Here is an 18,793-nt window from a genome sequence, read left to right as displayed (position 1 = left end):
ATGCTTTTCCCGCTGAGGGCGCGTGTTCCATCCCTGGTCAGGGAACTAAGATCCCACAAGCCGCGCAGCATGGCCAAAATAATAATAATAATAATAATAAGTCTCAATGTTGTTTTCATTTGCATTTCCCTGATGACATATAATTTCATTTGCTAATCGGGAGCTCAAAAATGTGAAGAAAAGCAGAATTTTTGTTCAAAAATTGTTTGGCTAGGGCTTCCCTGGTGGCGCAGTGGTTGGGAATCTGCCTGCTAATGCAGGGGACACGGGTTCGAGCCCTGGGCTGGGAGGATCCCACATGCCGCAGAGCAACTAGGCCCATGAGCCACAACTACTGAGCCTGCGCGTCTGGAGCCTGTGCTCCGCAACAAGAGAGGCCGCGATAGTGAGAGGCCCATGCACTGAGATGAAGAGTGGCCCCCACTTGCCACAACTAGAGAAAGCCCTCGCACAGAAACAAAGACCCAACACAGCAAAGATAAATTAATTAATTAATAAACTCCTACCCCCAACATCTTCTTTAAAAAAAAAAATTGTTTGGCTATATCTCTTTTTGACTCCTACATTGATCCATTCAACAAGTGTACACCAAGCCCCTACTCTCTGCCAGCCCCATGCTTGGCATCAGAGACAAGGACGAATTCAACAGCAAGGTTGTGGCCTCATGGACTTGCAAGAATTCCCTAGGAAGGGACCACTTTCTGGCAACAATTACTAAGCCCATGGAGGTAAGAAGCCCTTGGTTTAGATGAAGAGTTTTTAAGGATTAAACCATAAGGACAGCAGAAACCACTGCTCTCAACTGTCTCTGAGAAACTCTTCAGAACACATGGATTTTATACTATTTTCACATGTTACTAAGCTTTTAAATCAAGTCAGAATTACAAAACGTGACAGTCCCCAAATTCTGATTAGGACTAAAAAGCCTGTTTTTGAAATGCAGAAAATACTGTCTTCCATGAAAAAGGGCAAAGTTTCTAGGTCAAGACATGAAGGCTGATTCAGTCAAGTCAGTTGCTGATGTAGGATAAAGGGTAGAGAAAAAGTTTGTCCCTTTTTCTGGGCAAGGGACTGGCCAGAATATATTAATAAATGCTTAACCATGGGGCATGGCCCTGTCCACTCCTCAAACACCCCAAGGATCCCAGCTATGACACCCACCTCAGACAGCCCAAACTTTAGCACGAGTGCCCCAAATCTCAAATAAAATCACTCAGGATTCTCAGTCAAAAACTCCACACCTGAGTGACTTTCTTTCGGCTTTCTAAGGAAAATAAACACTAGTTTAATTGACAAGCACTTTAAACATCCCAAATATTTTATATATTTTTAGATGGCTGCTGGTTGTCCCAGAGGAATCTCCATGCCATTTTGTGCACAGTTAACAAAGTGAAATAAAAAAGTTCAAGGAGTAAGAGGGAAGATATTTGGGGGCAAAGGAAGGAGAGGAGATTAAAATGATTAATTGTTCACTATAGTCAGACATGATCACAGCCAATAGCATTTTAATCCATTTGGTTCAAGTGAGGAAACAGATCTAGAGAGGTTAAATAACTTGCCCAAGGTCACACAGCTTTAAGGGACAAAGCAGAGATTTTAAACTAGGAATCCTCAAAGCTCCTACAAGGAGACTCTTGGGCATCTGTAATATTAAACTGCAACCTCTAAACTGGTCTCTTTTCCTCCCACCCCCTGTTATAATAAACTCAGGTTTTCTAAGAGCACTAAGTTTATTTTTTTCTAAGCTTTCCATAATGGCTCTCATGGAAGTAATAGCTGGGTGTTGGTGGCGACTGGGCGGAAGATGAAGGGGAAGGAATCGCATTGATTGCATGGGTAGGTTATTTACACCTCTGGCTTATAAGCAAATATCCTCATCACGGGTTTTGAAAGAAGTCATAATGACTGCAGGTGGGACTTGCAGATGAAAAACATTTAAAAATATTTTTAATACAAAAAATGGCAGAAAAAATACTTCACAGGAGGCACTACTGATTTTTCTAGGCTATAACTAAAAGATCATATGATTTACCTCTTTAGAATTCTACAGAAGAAAGATCTCATTTTCCTCCAGTCATGGCCATCAGCCACGTAGTTTATAAAATCTATCTGGGAAATTAGAGGTAGTTCACATCTAACCTGGCAATTACAAAAGGACCATGTCTCATGGAATTATCCATGCTTAGCTCTTCACCTTGGCTCAACGCATTTTTGGAACACGGTAATGTGAAGATAACCCCTTACTCACTCTGTCACATCTTATTGCTTTAAATTATTTGCCTCAGTTTGTTTATATAATACGTACATACTCAGACGTTCTAAAAGACTATACAGTGAAAATCTAGCCTCCTTCCTGTCTCTGTACCCCAGCTACTCAGAGTCCCTTCTTAAAGACATCCTCTGTTGCCAATTTCTTAACATGGGTTTTAATACACCAGAATTGATCAAAATAGTAGCAGACCGCCATTTCACACTATTCTGAATGAGGCAGTTATGCCTTCTGTAATGACATATATGAAGTTCAACCTCGAAGATGGCTAAACATATCAGAAAGCCTTACTTGATATTCTAAATGCTTCTTTATCTTTTGAAAATAGCCTGCTCTCCTTTTTAAATAAATAATTAAATTATCTAAATTACAGCATAGGATTGAAAATGTCTATCTCGATCTAGCACCTAGAATACTTTACTTTTTTTTTTTTTTTTTGGCCACGCTACTACGCGGCTTGCCGGATCTTAGTTCCACGACCAGGGATGGAACCTGTGCTCCCTGCAGTGGAAGCTTGGAGTCCTAACCACTGGACCACCAGGGAATTCCCAGCCTAGAATACTTTAGATGCTTTGATTCGACCTGGCATCTTGTGGTGCCTGTGACACATCCTGATAAGAGAATGCTATTTAACTTTCTCAAAAGATGTTAATAACATGGGGAACAATACAGTCAATACAAGCTAGATCATTGTAATCTGAGGGGGGTCTATTTTTTTTCTCCCTTTTAAGAACATTTGGGGATAATACTTTCTTCCACCTAGACTCCCACAAGATTCATAGACTCAGAGAGACGACTGTATTATTGCCCTCACAAAATAGGCACTTCTATGCCTGCTAAGAAACTGGTGCTTCCCAGGTGCCACATCATCATGGCACGCGTTTCATATGAATTCCACAAAGATGCCTTGTGCTTTAAGGTCCATGTGACTCTTATATGAGAACTAAAATTAGTAAGAAGTGAGTGTGTGTGTGAGTGGGAGGAGGGTAGGGGGAGGGTAGTTACCTCCCGAATGGTGATAAAGAAGAGATGGAAATGGGGTGATAAAAGCAGATGATCACTTCTTATCAACTCCAGTGCTTTACTGGCTCTGAAATTCTAGGTCATCTATCCAATTCTCCTTGGACTCCATTGGGCAATTTTGCACCAGTCAAGTTATCTCTTTGTGATTCCGGTTCAGCCTAGCAAATTGTTATGCTACTAACAGAGAGAGGTGACTCAGCAAAAGTGATTCCAAAGAATCCTCTTTTGTCACTTGTCAACTCTCTTGCTTTCTGACTCTGAAGACAGAAGATAGGAACACCACCCCCAGAAGTAGAAGGGGGCGTGGAGAGTAAGGGTAAGTGGAGCTGATTTCCCCCAGCCCCTGAACCTTCTCACCAGTGAGTCTCCTATAAGAGACTTGCTGAAATCACCAAAGAAATTCTGCTGAAGGTTACCTACCTCCTTCTCCGAGCCAAGCTGTGGAGGCTCCAAAGGAGCTAAAGACAACCAACCAGAGGGCAAGGAATAGGATCCTCAGAAATATTTTTATAATATATTTTGCTAAGGAAATGAGGAGCCAGTTTTATCCTCCTAAGGGAAAACCAATACTCTCAGGTTTCTTGACCTCCAGCAATGAGCTATGTTACATATCTAAAGAACCAAACAGACAGAAAAACAGACACCTAAAGGAGAATCTCAAGCCTCGTCTTAACAGATTTTGTCCATGCCCCTACCACTGAGCAGAGAGAATTAATTCTCAAGCAGTTGCCCTCTGCTAACTTTATTTCGACCTCATTTTCTGTCTAGCTACTCAGGTGTGCCAAGAGACAGCAAGCACTATGTACATTTTCTTTTGCCCCAAACTGCACTGTGAGTTATTTATTTATGCAATTATTTGGCTAAGGTCTATCTCCACATCTATACTGCAAGCTGCATGAGGATAGGGACCTGTCTCACTGAATGAGGCAGTTGGATCAACAGTATTTGAATGCAGGAATTAATACATGTTCTTAATTGTCTACGGATTCCCACAGAACAAAGTCCACCCTAGCTATAAGGAGACTCGTTTCTCGACAGTAAGTTGGTCTTCCTCATTCTTTCAGCACATAGTTATTGATCAGCCAGGGGGTGATCACAGACCAAAGCGGATAAGCTTCTGCACCCACTAAGCTTACCTTATGGAGCATTTCTGAAACAACCAGACCTCAAAGAGAATCTGATCAAGGAGAAAAGAAGTAGAAGACGCACGTCTTTGATCATTTTCGCTCTTCAGAAAGGGCAGGAGGAAGAGCAGGGGGCCACACCCCCTCTGGCCTGCACTTTCCTCTCCCCGCCTTACAAAGATCCGGCAAAGATCGCCCCAGTGTTGCTGGAGTTTTTTATCTTACCCTCAACTGACTTTTTAATTAAGACAAAGCCTGAATGTATAACCAGAGGCCAAGTCCTACGGCAGTTTCTATTCATTTTGTCTGTTTCCAAACACTGGCTGGAAACACAGTGAGTTAGCCGGATCCAAGTACTCCTGATGGTCACAAGCTCCGTACTTCCCCTGCATCCCTGCATCGCGGGCAAGCTGTGTGGGGCAGTGTGCCAGGTGGAACTGGGGCCCGTCCGCAGCCCGGGGCGGAATTCAACCCACCTTCCAATTCAGCAAAGCCGAGCACCAAGTCTGAGGCTCTGCCCTGCCTGTCTTTAACCTCCAGGGCCGTGATGGTGCAGCCCCAGGAGATGATGTCTACTCTCAGCTGGTCTGACTGCAGCTGGAACTTCTCCACCGTCCCTGCCCCCAAGGGCAGGTCTCCAAAAACGGCTCTGGTCACCGAAACCATGGGGAAAGCCAGGGGTGTGCAGCTCCTCCAGGTCCTTCGAACTCCCGCCGCCAAACCTGGAGCGGCAGAAGTTTACTGGAGAAGGGGCGGGACATGGCTCAGACTCCTCCCTTTTCTTGCCTGGATTTAGGGAGTAACCGCTCCTGCAAAAAATATCCTCTGGGAGCTTTCTAAATCATTCCTTTGCCTGAGGGTGGCACGCAGGCAAAGTTTCCAGCCAGGCTAGCAATTTCCAGCCAGTTCCTTTCCTTTACTAACGCTGACTGCATTGCATGTTGGGAATGGTAGTCTTTGGAAGGTGAAATTGCATGTTGGGGCCTGTAGTCTTTCTAAACCCAAATCCTGAATCTGCAGGGTTCTACTGCTTTCTCTGACACGAGGTTCTCAATATGCAGTGATCTGTTCATTAATGGTGGCTAACTTTCAGATAAAACGCTGAAAAATGAAGAGATCAGAATTAGGAATAGTGAGGGAAGGAAATGTTGGGGGGAAATTTTGGTTTTTAAGTTAAATCTTTGATCCAGACCAGAAAGAAGTACAGAGGTAATTTAGAGAAGGGGTAAATAATTGCAGGTTTCTCTGCACACTGACTGAAGATCCATTCTGTTTGTCCCACACAAACAACTCTGAACATGTTTCTGCTGGAGCCAACAGCCTGGACAGGGTCACGTGTAGATGGATTAGGGCCTAGTTTATATGGAGGCAATCTCTGACTTTCTTTTCTTCAGGGAACCGGGAAAGGACCTTGGGTATATACCCCTTCTTGTGCCTGAAATCCAAAGTTCCTTTAAGAAGGGATTAAGGATAAATATTTATTAAGGTCCTCATTAATGTCATATACTGTACTTTTATTATCTACTTTCCATAAGTAGAAAAAGGCTTTAAGTGGGACTTCCCTGGCAGTCCAGTGGCTAAGACTCTGCGCTTCCAATGCAGGGGATGTGGGTTTGATCCCTGGTCAGGGAACTAAGATCCTGCATGCTGTGGGGTGTGGCCAAAAAAAAAAAAAAAAAGGTTTTAAGTATGTACTGCTAGAAGAGAAAAGACACAGAGGTCATAAATAATAGTTATGCTTTGATGTGCCTCAGAATTATCTGCAGAGATTTTTTTAAATGCATATCCCCAGGCCCATACCTGGAATTACAGATTCTGTGAGTCTAGAGTGAAACTCAGGAATCTGCTTTTTTCACAGGTTCCTCAAGTTATTCTTCTGCAGTTTATCTGGGACCAGACTTTGAGAAATATTGCTCCAGGTTTTGGTGGTTAATCTCAGATTTTTTTTCCCTCTGATGGCAGAGGACTAAGACAGAGCTACCAAAAGCCTTAATAGGATTGTCAGATAAAATACAGGGGCCTGGGTTATTTCTTTGCTAAATCTGTCCAGACAGTACTGGGCCTAGGAAGGGGGAGGATTCTGGAAGCCTGACGACATGTTTTACTTGACCATCTGTATACTCAACTCATCTTTGCTTGACACTGCTTTTGATTTGGTTCCTAGATACTTCAGAGGGGATCCAACTAGACTGTGGTGAACGCCAAAATGCATCTATGACTAGGAAATTAGGAGAATTGGGATCCCATTCCTGGAATCAGATGCTAATAAAACATAACAGTCTCTCAGCCCTGTCTGTGTAGTTTGAAGGAATACTTAACATTCTTGCCACAAAGCCTCAATTCTCATTCATGGATCAGGGGAATTCTGATAGCAAAGGAAAAAGAGAGCTTGCAGCAGGCTTCAGTGAAGCATAACATATAATAACAAAAAGACCCAAACAAGTCAAATTATAGACTGCACTGCACTCATACAATAACGGGTAGGCACTCTTGGTGCTGCTTCATCAGAAATTCCCATAAACTCTCATCAGCCCACTTAACATTTACATGTATGCTGATTCATACACAAGCCCTTTCTGCAATGCCGTATTAGCAAGGATGTCTTAGAATCTCTTCTGTGAGCAGGAAGACCGAATTTTCTTTTCTCAGCCACCAGTTCTCAATGTTCTGCCAAGCTCATGTTGTCACAGAAATAAATAAATGCATCTGGATGGCCAAAGCCAAGTGTCACCAGTGGGTGTCTTGTAGCTTGGCTTGTTGGAAAATGAAACATACCATGATGTCTCTCTAAGAGCTACACTTCTTGGTTTCATTTTCCTTTAGCTTTGAAGGGTTTAACATATTGTCCCCAATAGGATTACTTTGTGCTAAGTCAGATGTCAGGCACAAATCTTGATTTTTCTTACCAAAATATCTTATTTTCTTAATCTCACAGTGATAATTTAAAGGAATATCTGTGCACTTAAAAAGGAGAAGGGGCTTCCCTGGTCTCAACCACTGGGTTGAGAGTCTGCCTGCCGATGCAGGGGACACGGGTTCTTGCCCCGGTCCGGGAAGATCCCACATGCCACGGAGCGGCTGGGCCATGGCCGCTGAGCCTGCGCGTCCGGAGCCTGTGCTCCGCAACGGGAGAGGCCGCAACAGTGAGAGTCCAGCGAAATCTAAGGAAATATTCTCCATCCCAAATGTTGGATTGGGTTAAAAGCAAGGTAGTAATCTTGAGAATGATGAGAATGAAGCATTGTCAAATTTTAGGGTGTATTTACTTTTATTTGGGGGATAGGGGCAGAGGGTGAGGTTATGAGGCAGAGGGAGTGGGAACTGTGACATTTACGTCAAAGAGGAGTTACTTAAAGTGGATACCTTTTCTTTCAACCAGAGAGTGAGGTATCAGGGTGGACAGGTCAAGAATAAGGTCTGTTTTTCTTCTCAGCTGGAGGTTAGTCCCCAAAGCTGAATGCTAGGAGAGTCAGGAATGAGGAATCAAGGCCCTTGCTCCCTGGGCCCCACCTCCTCTTTCTACATAGAAGCTGCAGGTGGGCTGTTACTAGGACCCATTAGACTCTAAGACCATAAAGATGTCTCCAAAACCTTAAGCTATTGACAGGCTGCTATGCAGAGGAAACTCTGAGCTATAATAATAAAACCAACTCACAATACCTCACAGTTTGTCAATAAAGAGACCTAGAATAGATTCTCTTCAGTTAGGCTGATACATTACCATCCTCCTGTTTCCTTTCTCCTTGCCCAGAACTCCAGTAATGTTTACTGTCAGTTCTCTTCATCAGGTGCTCAGCATGCACTGTCTTAGATCATCCCTTATCTTTCCATGAATACATTTTGTTGTTGTTATTGTTTTTTTGTTTTGTTTTTGCGGTACGCGGGCCTCTCACTGTTGTGGCCTCTCCCGTTGCGGAGCACAGGATCCGGACGCGCAGGCTCAGCGGCCATGGCTCACGGGCCCAGCCGCTCCGCGGCACGTGGGATCTTCCCGGACCGGGGGATGAACCCGTGTCCCCTGCATCGGCAGGCGGACTCTCAACCACTGCGCCACCAGGGAAGCCCTGTTGTTGTTATTGTTTATTCAACTATTGGCTCCCTGACTCAATTTTTTGACATATATTTTTTATAACTCAAACAACACTATATTTGGTTTCAGATGAAAACTACTTGTATCTGGAAGCCAGGCATACTTGGGGAGAATGCAGTCAAGTTCATGAGAGGTAGGATACTTCACAGTTCAATTCATCTCCATTTCATCAACAATTTTGAAGGAGCTGCTGGGGAAGGTATTATGGGGACAGGTGAGAATTTGCTGAGGAAGATAGATTAAGTTTTGCTGTATGACATGTTCATTTATCAAATAGTCAATAAGTATATGCCAGGCACTGTGCTAAGTGCTGGTTGTACACTGGTAGGTAAAACATGATCTTTGCCTTCAAGATGTTTACAGTCTAAAGTGATATAATGTTCATCTCTATCCGCCATAAAAACTTCAGTAAAATCTTCAAAATTCAATTCATAGTCAATGTTAGATGAAACAAAGTACTGGGACTGGCCTCAAGATAGCTATAATTTCAGGCTTGCCCAAAGATGATCAGCCATATTGGGAATATTTTAGAATTCCCTAGCACCAAGAACAGTGACAGGCAATTTTAGATGCTCAATAAATAATTATTCAACAAATACATCATACATTTATATATACAATTTTCTAGTGGAGAATTGGTTCTGGTGCCAGAAAACCCAGGTTCATGAGGCAACAGAACTTACTGTCTGGGCAATTTGTTCAACCACTTTGGACCTCAGTTTCCTCATCTATGAAATGGGAATAATATCACATGATTGACCCATCCAATTGTTAATTGATCACTAGTAAATATTAAGTACTAAAAATTTACTGAGAACTGTGATAAGCACCCCATGAGTCAGACACTATTACCTTATACAGAAATTGAGACTTAGAGAGATTAAGTAACTTGTTCAAGATCACATGGTTGGTAAGTCAGGAAACCAAGATTTGATCCCGGGCTGCTTGACTGCAGAGATAGGAGCATTTAACCACTTCCTTATATGCTGCCTAGAATTGTGGTCAACTGAGAACATGGATTCCAAAGCACTAACTGAATTTTAAAACATCACACTAATGTAAAATACTCATCTTCTAATTTTATGGTAATTGCAAGTTTTAAAAAATCAGTTTCTGGAATTAGGTCACATTGGGTTCAAGAGGGCATTTTATTCACTTACTGTAGGTAAAGAAGGACCCAAGGAGAAGAACTAGTCCTTGGCACCCAAAGACTCTGGAAACAAGGCACTTGTCACCTCTGGACCTATTATATATTCATTTTTTATTTGTTATTATGTCTCCTGCCAAGAAAATGAAGCTCCAAGAGAGCTGGAAATTTCACTGCTGCATCCCAGTACCTAGAAAAGATTAGTAGCTGACTAAAAAAATATTTGTTGAATGAATGTTTGAGTGCTAGAAAGGATGTGAAGCATCTCTTTTACAAAGCTGGTGAAAGCCTCAAGTGATAAAACTCTGGAGGACAGCTTGTCAATATTTAATAAAGTCAAAGTGCATATAACTCAGCAATGGTCCATAACCAAGCAATTATATTCCTTCGAATATACCCTAGATGATCTTTTGCATATAGGCATAAGAATATTTATGGCAGTAGTATGCATAAGAATGAAAATTTGGTTAAAAAAAAAGAATGAAAATTTGGAAACAACCTAAGGTCCATCAGTTGAAAAATGAGTAAAAATATTGTGGTAGGGGACTTCCCTGGTGGTCCAGTGGTTAAGAATAGGTCTTGCAATGCAGGGGACACTGGTTCGATCCCTGGTCAGGGAACTAAGATCCCACATGCCCCAGGGCAGCTAAGCCCTCGCTCGCCGCAACTACTGAGCCCACGTGCTCTGGAGCCTGTGAGCCACAACTAGAGAGAAGCCCGCGCACCACAACTGACAGCCCGCATGCTGCAACTAAGACCTGACGCAGCCAAAATAAATAAATAAATATTAAAAAATATATATTGTGGTAGATCTATGTAATGGAATATAACATAACAGGAAAATGAATGCACTAGGGCTCCACAGGACCTCAAGCATGAATTTCATAATTATGATGTTAAGGGAGAAATAAATCACTGGCAGAAGGATGCAGATATATCATTTATATCAAATACAAAAATTTGTAAAATAAACTAGATCTCCCAGAATTTGAGCCATTAGTCCAGGGTCATTTAGCTTGGTAAGTTGTACAGCTAGGATCTGAACCCAGAGCACTTTCCATTATATCAAAATGCTTCTGGTAAACACTGAGAGGCAGATATGGATTAGACCTTCATAGAGCTCTGGAAACCTTATTGACTGATCTTTTCTTAGCTTGAGTCAGTTGTGGTGCCAAGTGACTGGCCTGGAGGGTGAGGTGAGGTATTTTCTTCTCCTCATTCTTTGATATGAATAACAGATGTTTAAGCAAAATTATCTAAAGCAGCTTTAGAACAAGTCCCTCATCCATTACCTCTGGCTTGATTGTAGCACCTATTTATATAAATTCTGGAGCCACAGCTAGCCTGAGGACATTCTTTGCTTTTATACAGACTAGATAGCCACTTCTAGGTATCTTTTGTGACAGCAATACTTTCAAGAGTCAAAGCTCTTTTATTTCTGGAAGGTATAAACCACCTCAAGCCTGGCTTAGGCAAAAAAGGGAATTTATTGGCTAAAGATAGCGAAAAGTCTAGAGATGTTCAGGCATGTTCAGGCATGGCTGGATCTGGATTAAAACTATGTCAGTAGGACTTGGTATTTCTCTTCCTCTTGGTTCTGTTTCCACTGCGTTGGCCCTATTTTCAGGGCTGCTTTTTCTATATATGATTTCTAGCCTCCCCAGGCTTATATTATCCTATGATAGCAATCTTAAAATAAATCAAACTTCACATTCCCAATAATATCAATAAAAGTCCCAGTACTGAATCTCACTTGGTCATGTGCTCTTCTGAACCAATTACCTGCTGCTTGGTAAGGTGGAGTCAGGCTGACCCAACAATATGGACTAGGAAAGTCCGGGGGTGGGAGGGGGAAGGTAATTCCCCAAGGAAAAATCTGAATGCTATTCCCAAAGAGAAAATGGATGCTGATCAGGCAAAAACAATGTGTGTCCACCAAAAAGAGTAATGTAATTAGAGTGTTAGAAGTTGGAAATAAAAAATAACTACACAGGGAAGAATGTAAATTGATACAGCCCTTATGGAAAACAGTATGGAGGTTCCTTAAAAAACTAAAAATAGAACTACCATATGACCCAGCAATCCCACTACTGGGCATATACCCAGAGAAAACCATAATTCAAAAAAAAGGACATGCACCCCAGTGTTCATAGCAGCATTATTTACAATAGCCAGGACATGGAAGCAACCTAAATGCCCATTGACAGAGGAATGGATAAAGAAGATGTGGTACATATATACGATGGAATATTACTCAGCCATAAAAAGGAATGTAATTGGGTCATTTGCAGAGACGTGGATTGACTTGGAGAGTGTCATACAGAGTAAAGTAAGTCAGAAAGAGAAAAGCAAATATCGTATAATAACGCACATATGTGGAATCTAGAAAAATGGTACAGATGACCTTAGTTGCAAAGCAGAAATAGAGACGCAGACGTAGAGAACAAATGTATGGATACCAAGGGGGAAAGGGGTGGGGTGGGAGGAATTGGGAGACTGGGATTGACACATATACATTATTGATACTATGTATAAAATGGACAACTGATGGGAACATGCTGTATAGCCCAGGGAACTCACCTAGTGCACTGAAGTAACCTAAACGGGAGGGAAGTCCAAAAGGGAGGGGATATCTGTATGTGTATGGCTGATTCATTTTGCTGTGCAGTGGAGGCTAACACAACATTGTAAAGCAACCATACTCCAATAAAAATTAATTTAAAAAATAACTACACAGGAAATTCTTGTAGAGAGTTCAAGCATTTAGAATATTTTGACACATCAGAATACCTGTGTCTCATGAAGAGCTTTCAACATTTTGTCAGTGCTTTCAGTAGCAGGTGTTGCCACATCCTCTCATCTATTCTAGTTTTACTTCTGCCTTGGTCTCTTGACTAATGTGGTACTGACGCAAACTTGCTCGAACCTTTCTCAACATTTTCAATTACCCTTCGGTTTTTCAAAGGACAAGAGCCACCAACATTCTAGAAAGAATGTTAGATTAGATCCAGTCTAGTCTGAAGCACATTAATCTTTGCCTTGTCTGAAGACAAGGTGGATCAAGGAATTTCTCTCCAAGTTTATCTGAACTCCGTCCCTCATAATATGGAAACATATCAAAAATCATGGGTGAATATAATTCTTGGCATAAAATAGCATTCAAAAAACATTTTAAGGGACTTCCCTGGTGGTCCAGTGGTTAAGACTCCACCCTTCCACTGCAGGAGGCACAGGCCCAATCCCTGATAGGGGAATTAAGATGCTGCACTGTGCAAACAAAAAAAAAAATTTTTTTTAAGATATCTTACTCAAATAAATGTGGAGAATTCACTCTCATGATTTTGCCTGCCTGATTCAGCAAGCTTTGATTCAGTCCGTGCCATATCTGCTAACCATGGGAACCAGTCATAGTGTGATCTTAATTCCTTAATTCCTATATGCTATGTCACTTGTTCAAGAGGTCCCAAGACTTTTATAATTTCCTGCTTTTGAATGGATCATATTTGGCTCAGCTTGAATGATAAATTTCTGACAAGATGTAATAAGCAATTTTTTTTTTTTGCCAAATCAGAACTTCAAAAAATTACTCTTTGATTAGTTAGAATTATATTTGGCTGTCTGTAACAGACATCCAAAATAATAGTGGCTTAAAAGAGATACAGGGCTTCCCTGGTGGCGCAGTGGTTGAGAGTCCGCCTGCCGATGCAGGGGACACGGGTTCGTGCCCCGGTCCGGGAAGATCCCACATGCTGCGGAGCGGCTGGGCCCGTGAGCCATGGCCGCTGAGCCTGTGCATCCGGAGCCTGTGCTCCGCAATGGGAGAGGCCACAACAGTGAGAGGCCCACGTACCGCAAAAAAAAAAAAAAAAAAAAAAAAAAGAGATACAAGTTGATTTCTTTTCTAAAAACAGTCCAGTGGTAGGTATGTGAAGTTCTGGGGTTTTACTTTACTTGCAAGCTAATAAATTGCTGTTTCACGGATGCTGGCTAAAGATACAAGATTCCTAGGTCTGAGACAAAAGATTTTATTACTCACTGCATCCAAGCATCACGGGCATCATGTTGGTGCTGGTTCCTCATGCCTTTCAAAACTCACGGAGGGGGCTTCCCTGGTGGCGCAGTGGTTGGGAGTCTGCCTGCCGATGCAGGGGACACGGGTTCGTGTCCCGGTCCGGGAAGATCCCACATGCCGCGGAGCGGCTGGGCCCATGAGCCATGGCCGCTGAGCCTGCGCGTCCGGAGCCTGTGCTCCGCAATGGGAGAGGCCACAACAGTGAGAGGCCCGCAAAAAAAAAAAAAAAAAAAAAAAAACTCACGGAGGGGTACTTCCCTGGCGGTCCAGTGGTTAAAACTCCATGCTCCCAGTGCAGGGGGCACGGGTTCAATCCCTGGTCAGAGAACTAAGATCCCACATGCTGCATGGTGCATCCAAAAAAAAACATGGAGGCAGCATGGAGGGACCAAGATGGACACTCTACATATAGTGGGTTTGCATTTCAACTGAAATCTACTACTTTTACAGTGGCTGGTAAGCAAGCCTGCTCTTTGTCTGGGAGAAGACGTTACATTATCTCTTGAGCCTGTTGATTGCAAACTCAACTCTGAGAAATGGTTGGCTAAAAGCAGTCAAGGTCTTGCATTGCTGGCACACCCAAAAGGGGTGTTCAGGGATGCTCAGGCTCACCACTGCTTGTTTCAACAGGTGGTCCAAGGTTGGGATGGCAGCTCTGCTCAATATGGTCATCTGGGACCTAGGCTCCCTCTAACTTGCTGCTTCATCATCTGTAGGGTGTGGCCTAAAGTCCACTTGGCCAAGGAGATATGCTACCATGTCCACAATTAGAGGAACAGGGTGGAGGAGAGGAGACAGGGAGAGGAACTGTTGGAGAAAGGGAAGCCCCCCTCCCTTTAAGAACACATCCTGGAAGTTCTATACTTCACTTCCCTTCATCTCCCATTGGCCAGAGTGTATTCACATAATCATATCAAAGTTCAGGGTATGTTGGGAAATGTATAATCTTTATTCTAGGTATTCTATTAATGTAGTATAAAGGAGAAGACATTGGAGAGTAAGTGGCACTCTGCCACATTCTTTACTAAAAGTTGGTGGTATTTAAATAAATACTTTCCAGGGACCTTAGAGGGTTGCTAATCACCACTTTGTTCCTCCCATTCTTTGTACATAATGAGAATCTGAGCCTATGGTTTGGGTGGATACTGGTCGCAGCCAGATATCTACGAGTACACACTTGGGATGGGACTACAGGTATCAGATACTCTACAGGCACTGCCCAAAGTGAGAACACAAAGGAATCATATGACTTCCAAGGATCTGGAAAAAGACAGAGATTTTACTCTCCGTAAAATGGTGTGTTTGTGAGTATGGTGCTAGAGACTCCAAGGATCAAAGTTGCAAGGTCTGGAAGAGCTCTACTTGGAGAAGTTTATTATGCCCAGAAGGTGGGTGGTGCAGCTTGGGAACCATTTTAAAGAGCCCAAGCCACACAGGATTTCCCCCCAACCCTCACATAAGTGGATCCTGTAAAAGATGTGGAGAACTCCAAGTCAGTCAGCCCAGGACAAGGGCTATTTCTGTCATGGAAGAGGAGACAGAACCACAGTTGGAGGGAGGGATTTCCAAGAGTCAGTGTTGACCCAGTATACTTACAGTAAGGAATTTCCCAAGGCCAACTGACTGGGAGTTGCTTGGGGCACTATCCTAAGTAGTCCCCAGCTGAGGTCCCTGGGATGACCTTGCAGCTGGCAGGTGTTCTCTACTAGTTAGTGGTGGCTCTGGCCTTCTAGTCCCAGGGAAGCTTCTCCTTCATGGAAGACTTGAGCCTCTGCTCAAAGTAGAAGCATTTGGCCAGTTCAATCTACTTGGACTTCAGCACATTGCCTTAGTCATATCCCTTGATCTTGTACCATCTCTTACCAAATCGACTGTGTCTCTCTCCCTGCAGGTGGGTAAGACAATTATTGACCAGGTTAACTTTGCCCTGAGCAGGGTTCTGGCAGAAGAAATCCTTGTCAAAAATTATCACATATTAAATTTTAAAAAAAGGGCTTCCCTGGTGGCGCAGTGGTTGAGAGTCTGCCTGCCGATGCAGGGGACATGGGTTTGTGCCCTGGTCCGGGAATGGCCCGTGAGCCATGGCCGCTGAGCCTGCGCGTCCGGAGCCTGTGCTCCGCAACGGGAGAGGCCACAACAGTGAGAGGCCCGCATACCGCAAAAAAAAAAAAAAAAAAAAAAAAGACTAAGAATGAGGCCCTTAGAATGGTTCCAGGTATGTCAGCAGATATACCAAGATGTGTGGCATTGATTGATGAAACTATGTGGTTTCTCTAGGAAGAGAGAGAGAGCAGAGAAGGCAAGGAAGTGAGGGGATAGCATTTTAACAGCAAACACTGGGGGCAAAGGAGGCCTATCAGATGTGAGGCCAGGATAGGAAGGCTTATCAGAAAAGACTTTACCTGGACTCCTGGGGCACATTCCAGTGGAAATCGCTAAGTGAGTTTATTGCAGCAACTTTGGGGCACTGATAAATAGCCAAGAGGAACAGAGGCAGAGAATCTAGCTAGAGGGAAGGGGCCTGGCAAACACTAATGACCAGGCTCAAAAGGTTACGGGGCAGCTCAGGCAGGGTCCAGCCAGAGTCAAGGCGGTCAGCTAGTCCATAGATGACTCCAGTAAATGAGCTCGTACCCTACTGTAAAGCAGGCCTTTTGCTCCCTGGTTTGTTGGAGACTGTCTTCTGGGTGTGCTATGGATTACAGTCAGCAAGTCAGAAGCCTATAGGCAAATTCTGCCCTCCTTTTGGGTAGGCTTGAACAGGGAAAATTTTAGCCCTACTTCTAGTCCTCTTCAAAAGGTCAACACTGAATTTAAGTCAGAGAATTGCAGCGGAATTGGCTGTTTCTTCTGGGCTCAACCACATTCTATAAAGAAGTGTGGTTAATCAAGGGCCAGGTGAAGTCAAGAGGAGACAGAATGTGACAGGCCCCTGTGTAGTGTTTTTATTCTGACACCACTTCTGATATGAAATGTGTGTTGTTTTTCCACATACCAACCAATTATATGACATTAATTGGGTGCCCAACAATTCAATTCAATTCTGACACTATCTACCTAGAATTAGGGTAAGATCCCATGAGTTAAGGGGCTCACTCCCACATGACTGCCCCTACTTCAGACCAGCTGCAAATGGGGTACGCAGGCTACCCACTCTTCTGCCTGGCTAACTACAAATTTGGGAGTTCCCACGAGCTCCCCTCAGGTTTTTTTTTTTTTTGGAATTTTATTTATTTTTTTATACAGCAGGTTCTTATTAGTTATCTATCTTATACATATTAGTGTATACATGTCAATCCCAATCTCCCAATTCATCCCACCACCACCACCCCCCCGCCGCTTTCCCTGCTTGGTGTCCATCCCCTCAGGTTTGATAATATTCTAGAATGACTCATAAAACTCAGGAAAAACACTTTACTTACATCTATCAGTTCCTTATAAAGGATATAACTCAGGAAGAAACAAAAGGGAGAGATGTGTCAGAGAAGAAAAAAATTTCCCCCACCCTTCTAGGTTCTTCTGGTTGGTCTAAGAATTAAATTGACATGAGAAAGATTAACAGGAGAAAATCAAACAAAAATTTAATAACATGTATACATGGGAGAGACCTAGGAAAACTGAGTAACTCACCAAAATGGCCAGAACCCTCACCTTAAACACCACCTTCAGTTAGAGACAAAAGAGGATGCTGCGGGTAGTGGTTTGGGACTCTAAAGGGGAGGAAGGCAATTAACATGAGGTGGAAAAGCAAATGTTTGTTGGTAAACAAATGTTTGCTGGGCCATGCAGAGACAATGGGACACAGAGAGGAATTTTAACAAACAGACTTTGCTAGGTTCCTCCCTGCCAATCATATCTAGTTCATACTATAGTTATGTATGGTGATAGCTCCCTCCCTAGAACAGGGCCTCTACCTACATTCTTTAGGCAGTTAGGGGGAAGGTAAAAAGTTCTTCCTAAGTCTTTTGGGCCTTGATAGTTTTCAGTTCAGAATAATCTGCATGTCAAGAGATATTTTGGGGTGGCAAATTTTGCTCCCCTACAGATGCATAGGGCCAGTTATAGGGGATGTGCATCTAAGTCCTGTCAGCAAGGCCAGGGCAGGCCTAGTGGGAGAGTAGCCCTTGAGTTCATGGCTGGGGTAGAAGGAGACAGGCTGAAAGAGGAAAGGTGTCACCCAAGGCTTTTTGAGTTAGCCAAGGTCAAATCCAATGGAAGCAGTGGGGAGATAAGTAGGAGAAGGAATATAAAAGTCAGCAGCCAGAATTTTTTAGTTGGTCAGAAGGAAGTGCACCAGGTGATGGGAAGAGGTTCGGGGATGAGTCCCTGAGTGGACAGCTAGGCCACCACACCTGGAGTGTGTCACGGGGCAGGCACAGGACCTTAGAAGAAATATGTGGATCTGGCCAGATTCTGTTCTGCTTCCATGTAGGTTCTTCTCCGTCTCAATTGGAGTCCACAGTGTGACATGACATTGATAGAAGGGGCAGGACAGGGAAATAGTGGTGTCACCAGGAGAAACTGGCCAAGTGATTACCAGGGTTTGGATTCACCCATGAGTCCAGGGTCTAGTCCTCAGCCTTTCAGGCAAGAAACTCAGTCCTTTTTTTTTTTAATTTACTTTTTCAATGAAGTACAGGTTTTGGGGGTTTTTTGGCTGCGCCACACGGCTTGCGGGATCTCTGTTCCCTAGCCAGGGACTGAACCCAGGCCGCGGCAGTGAAAGCCTGGAATCCTAACCAGTAGGCCACCAGGGAACTCCCTATTGAAGTACAGTTGAATTATGATGCTGTGTTAAGGAAACGCCGTCTTGTTAGAGCCCCAGGATGAGTCCTGCTTAGGGCAACTAATACCAGCTACACTCTAATGAGACTGATGTATAAAATAAAAGCCCATTCTATTTCCTTAAAGGGAGGTTATCCTTTTCCACTGCCAGCCTCTAGTATTGAAGAACTAGTGATGATGAGTTAATAATCAAGGACCATTTGATAAGCATGGATTGGAGCAGAAAGCTGGAGAGTTTGGGCCAGGGCTAGGCCCCCCAAAACGTACTTGCTCGTAAGTGGGA

General features: G+C 43.3%; 1 protein-coding gene across 3 annotated transcripts in view; it reads right to left on the bottom strand.

Moving 5' to 3' along the window:
• The window catches only part of GALM (galactose mutarotase), a 97,398-nt gene that overhangs the window by 45,547 nt on the left and 33,058 nt on the right, over positions 1–18,793 (bottom strand). Inside the window, exon 1 of one of the 3 annotated variants that reach the window (XM_082642819.1) lies at positions 4,893–5,420. The exons of the other annotated variants lie outside the window; for them this stretch is intronic. Within the exon in view, the coding sequence (XP_082498945.1) occupies positions 4,893–5,082 (190 nt within the window). The 5' untranslated portion in view covers positions 5,083–5,420. Of the gene's footprint in view, positions 1–4,892; positions 5,421–18,793 lie in introns of those variants that run through there. 3 annotated transcript variants of the gene reach the window in all.

This window comes from Mesoplodon mirus (genome assembly GCF_964341445.2).
Source record: "Mesoplodon mirus genome assembly, chromosome: 14".
Lineage (NCBI taxonomy): Eukaryota > Metazoa > Chordata > Mammalia > Artiodactyla > Ziphiidae > Mesoplodon > Mesoplodon mirus.
The sequence above is the reverse complement of the archived record's forward strand: the minus strand, read 5'-3'. Positions and strand labels throughout refer to the sequence as shown.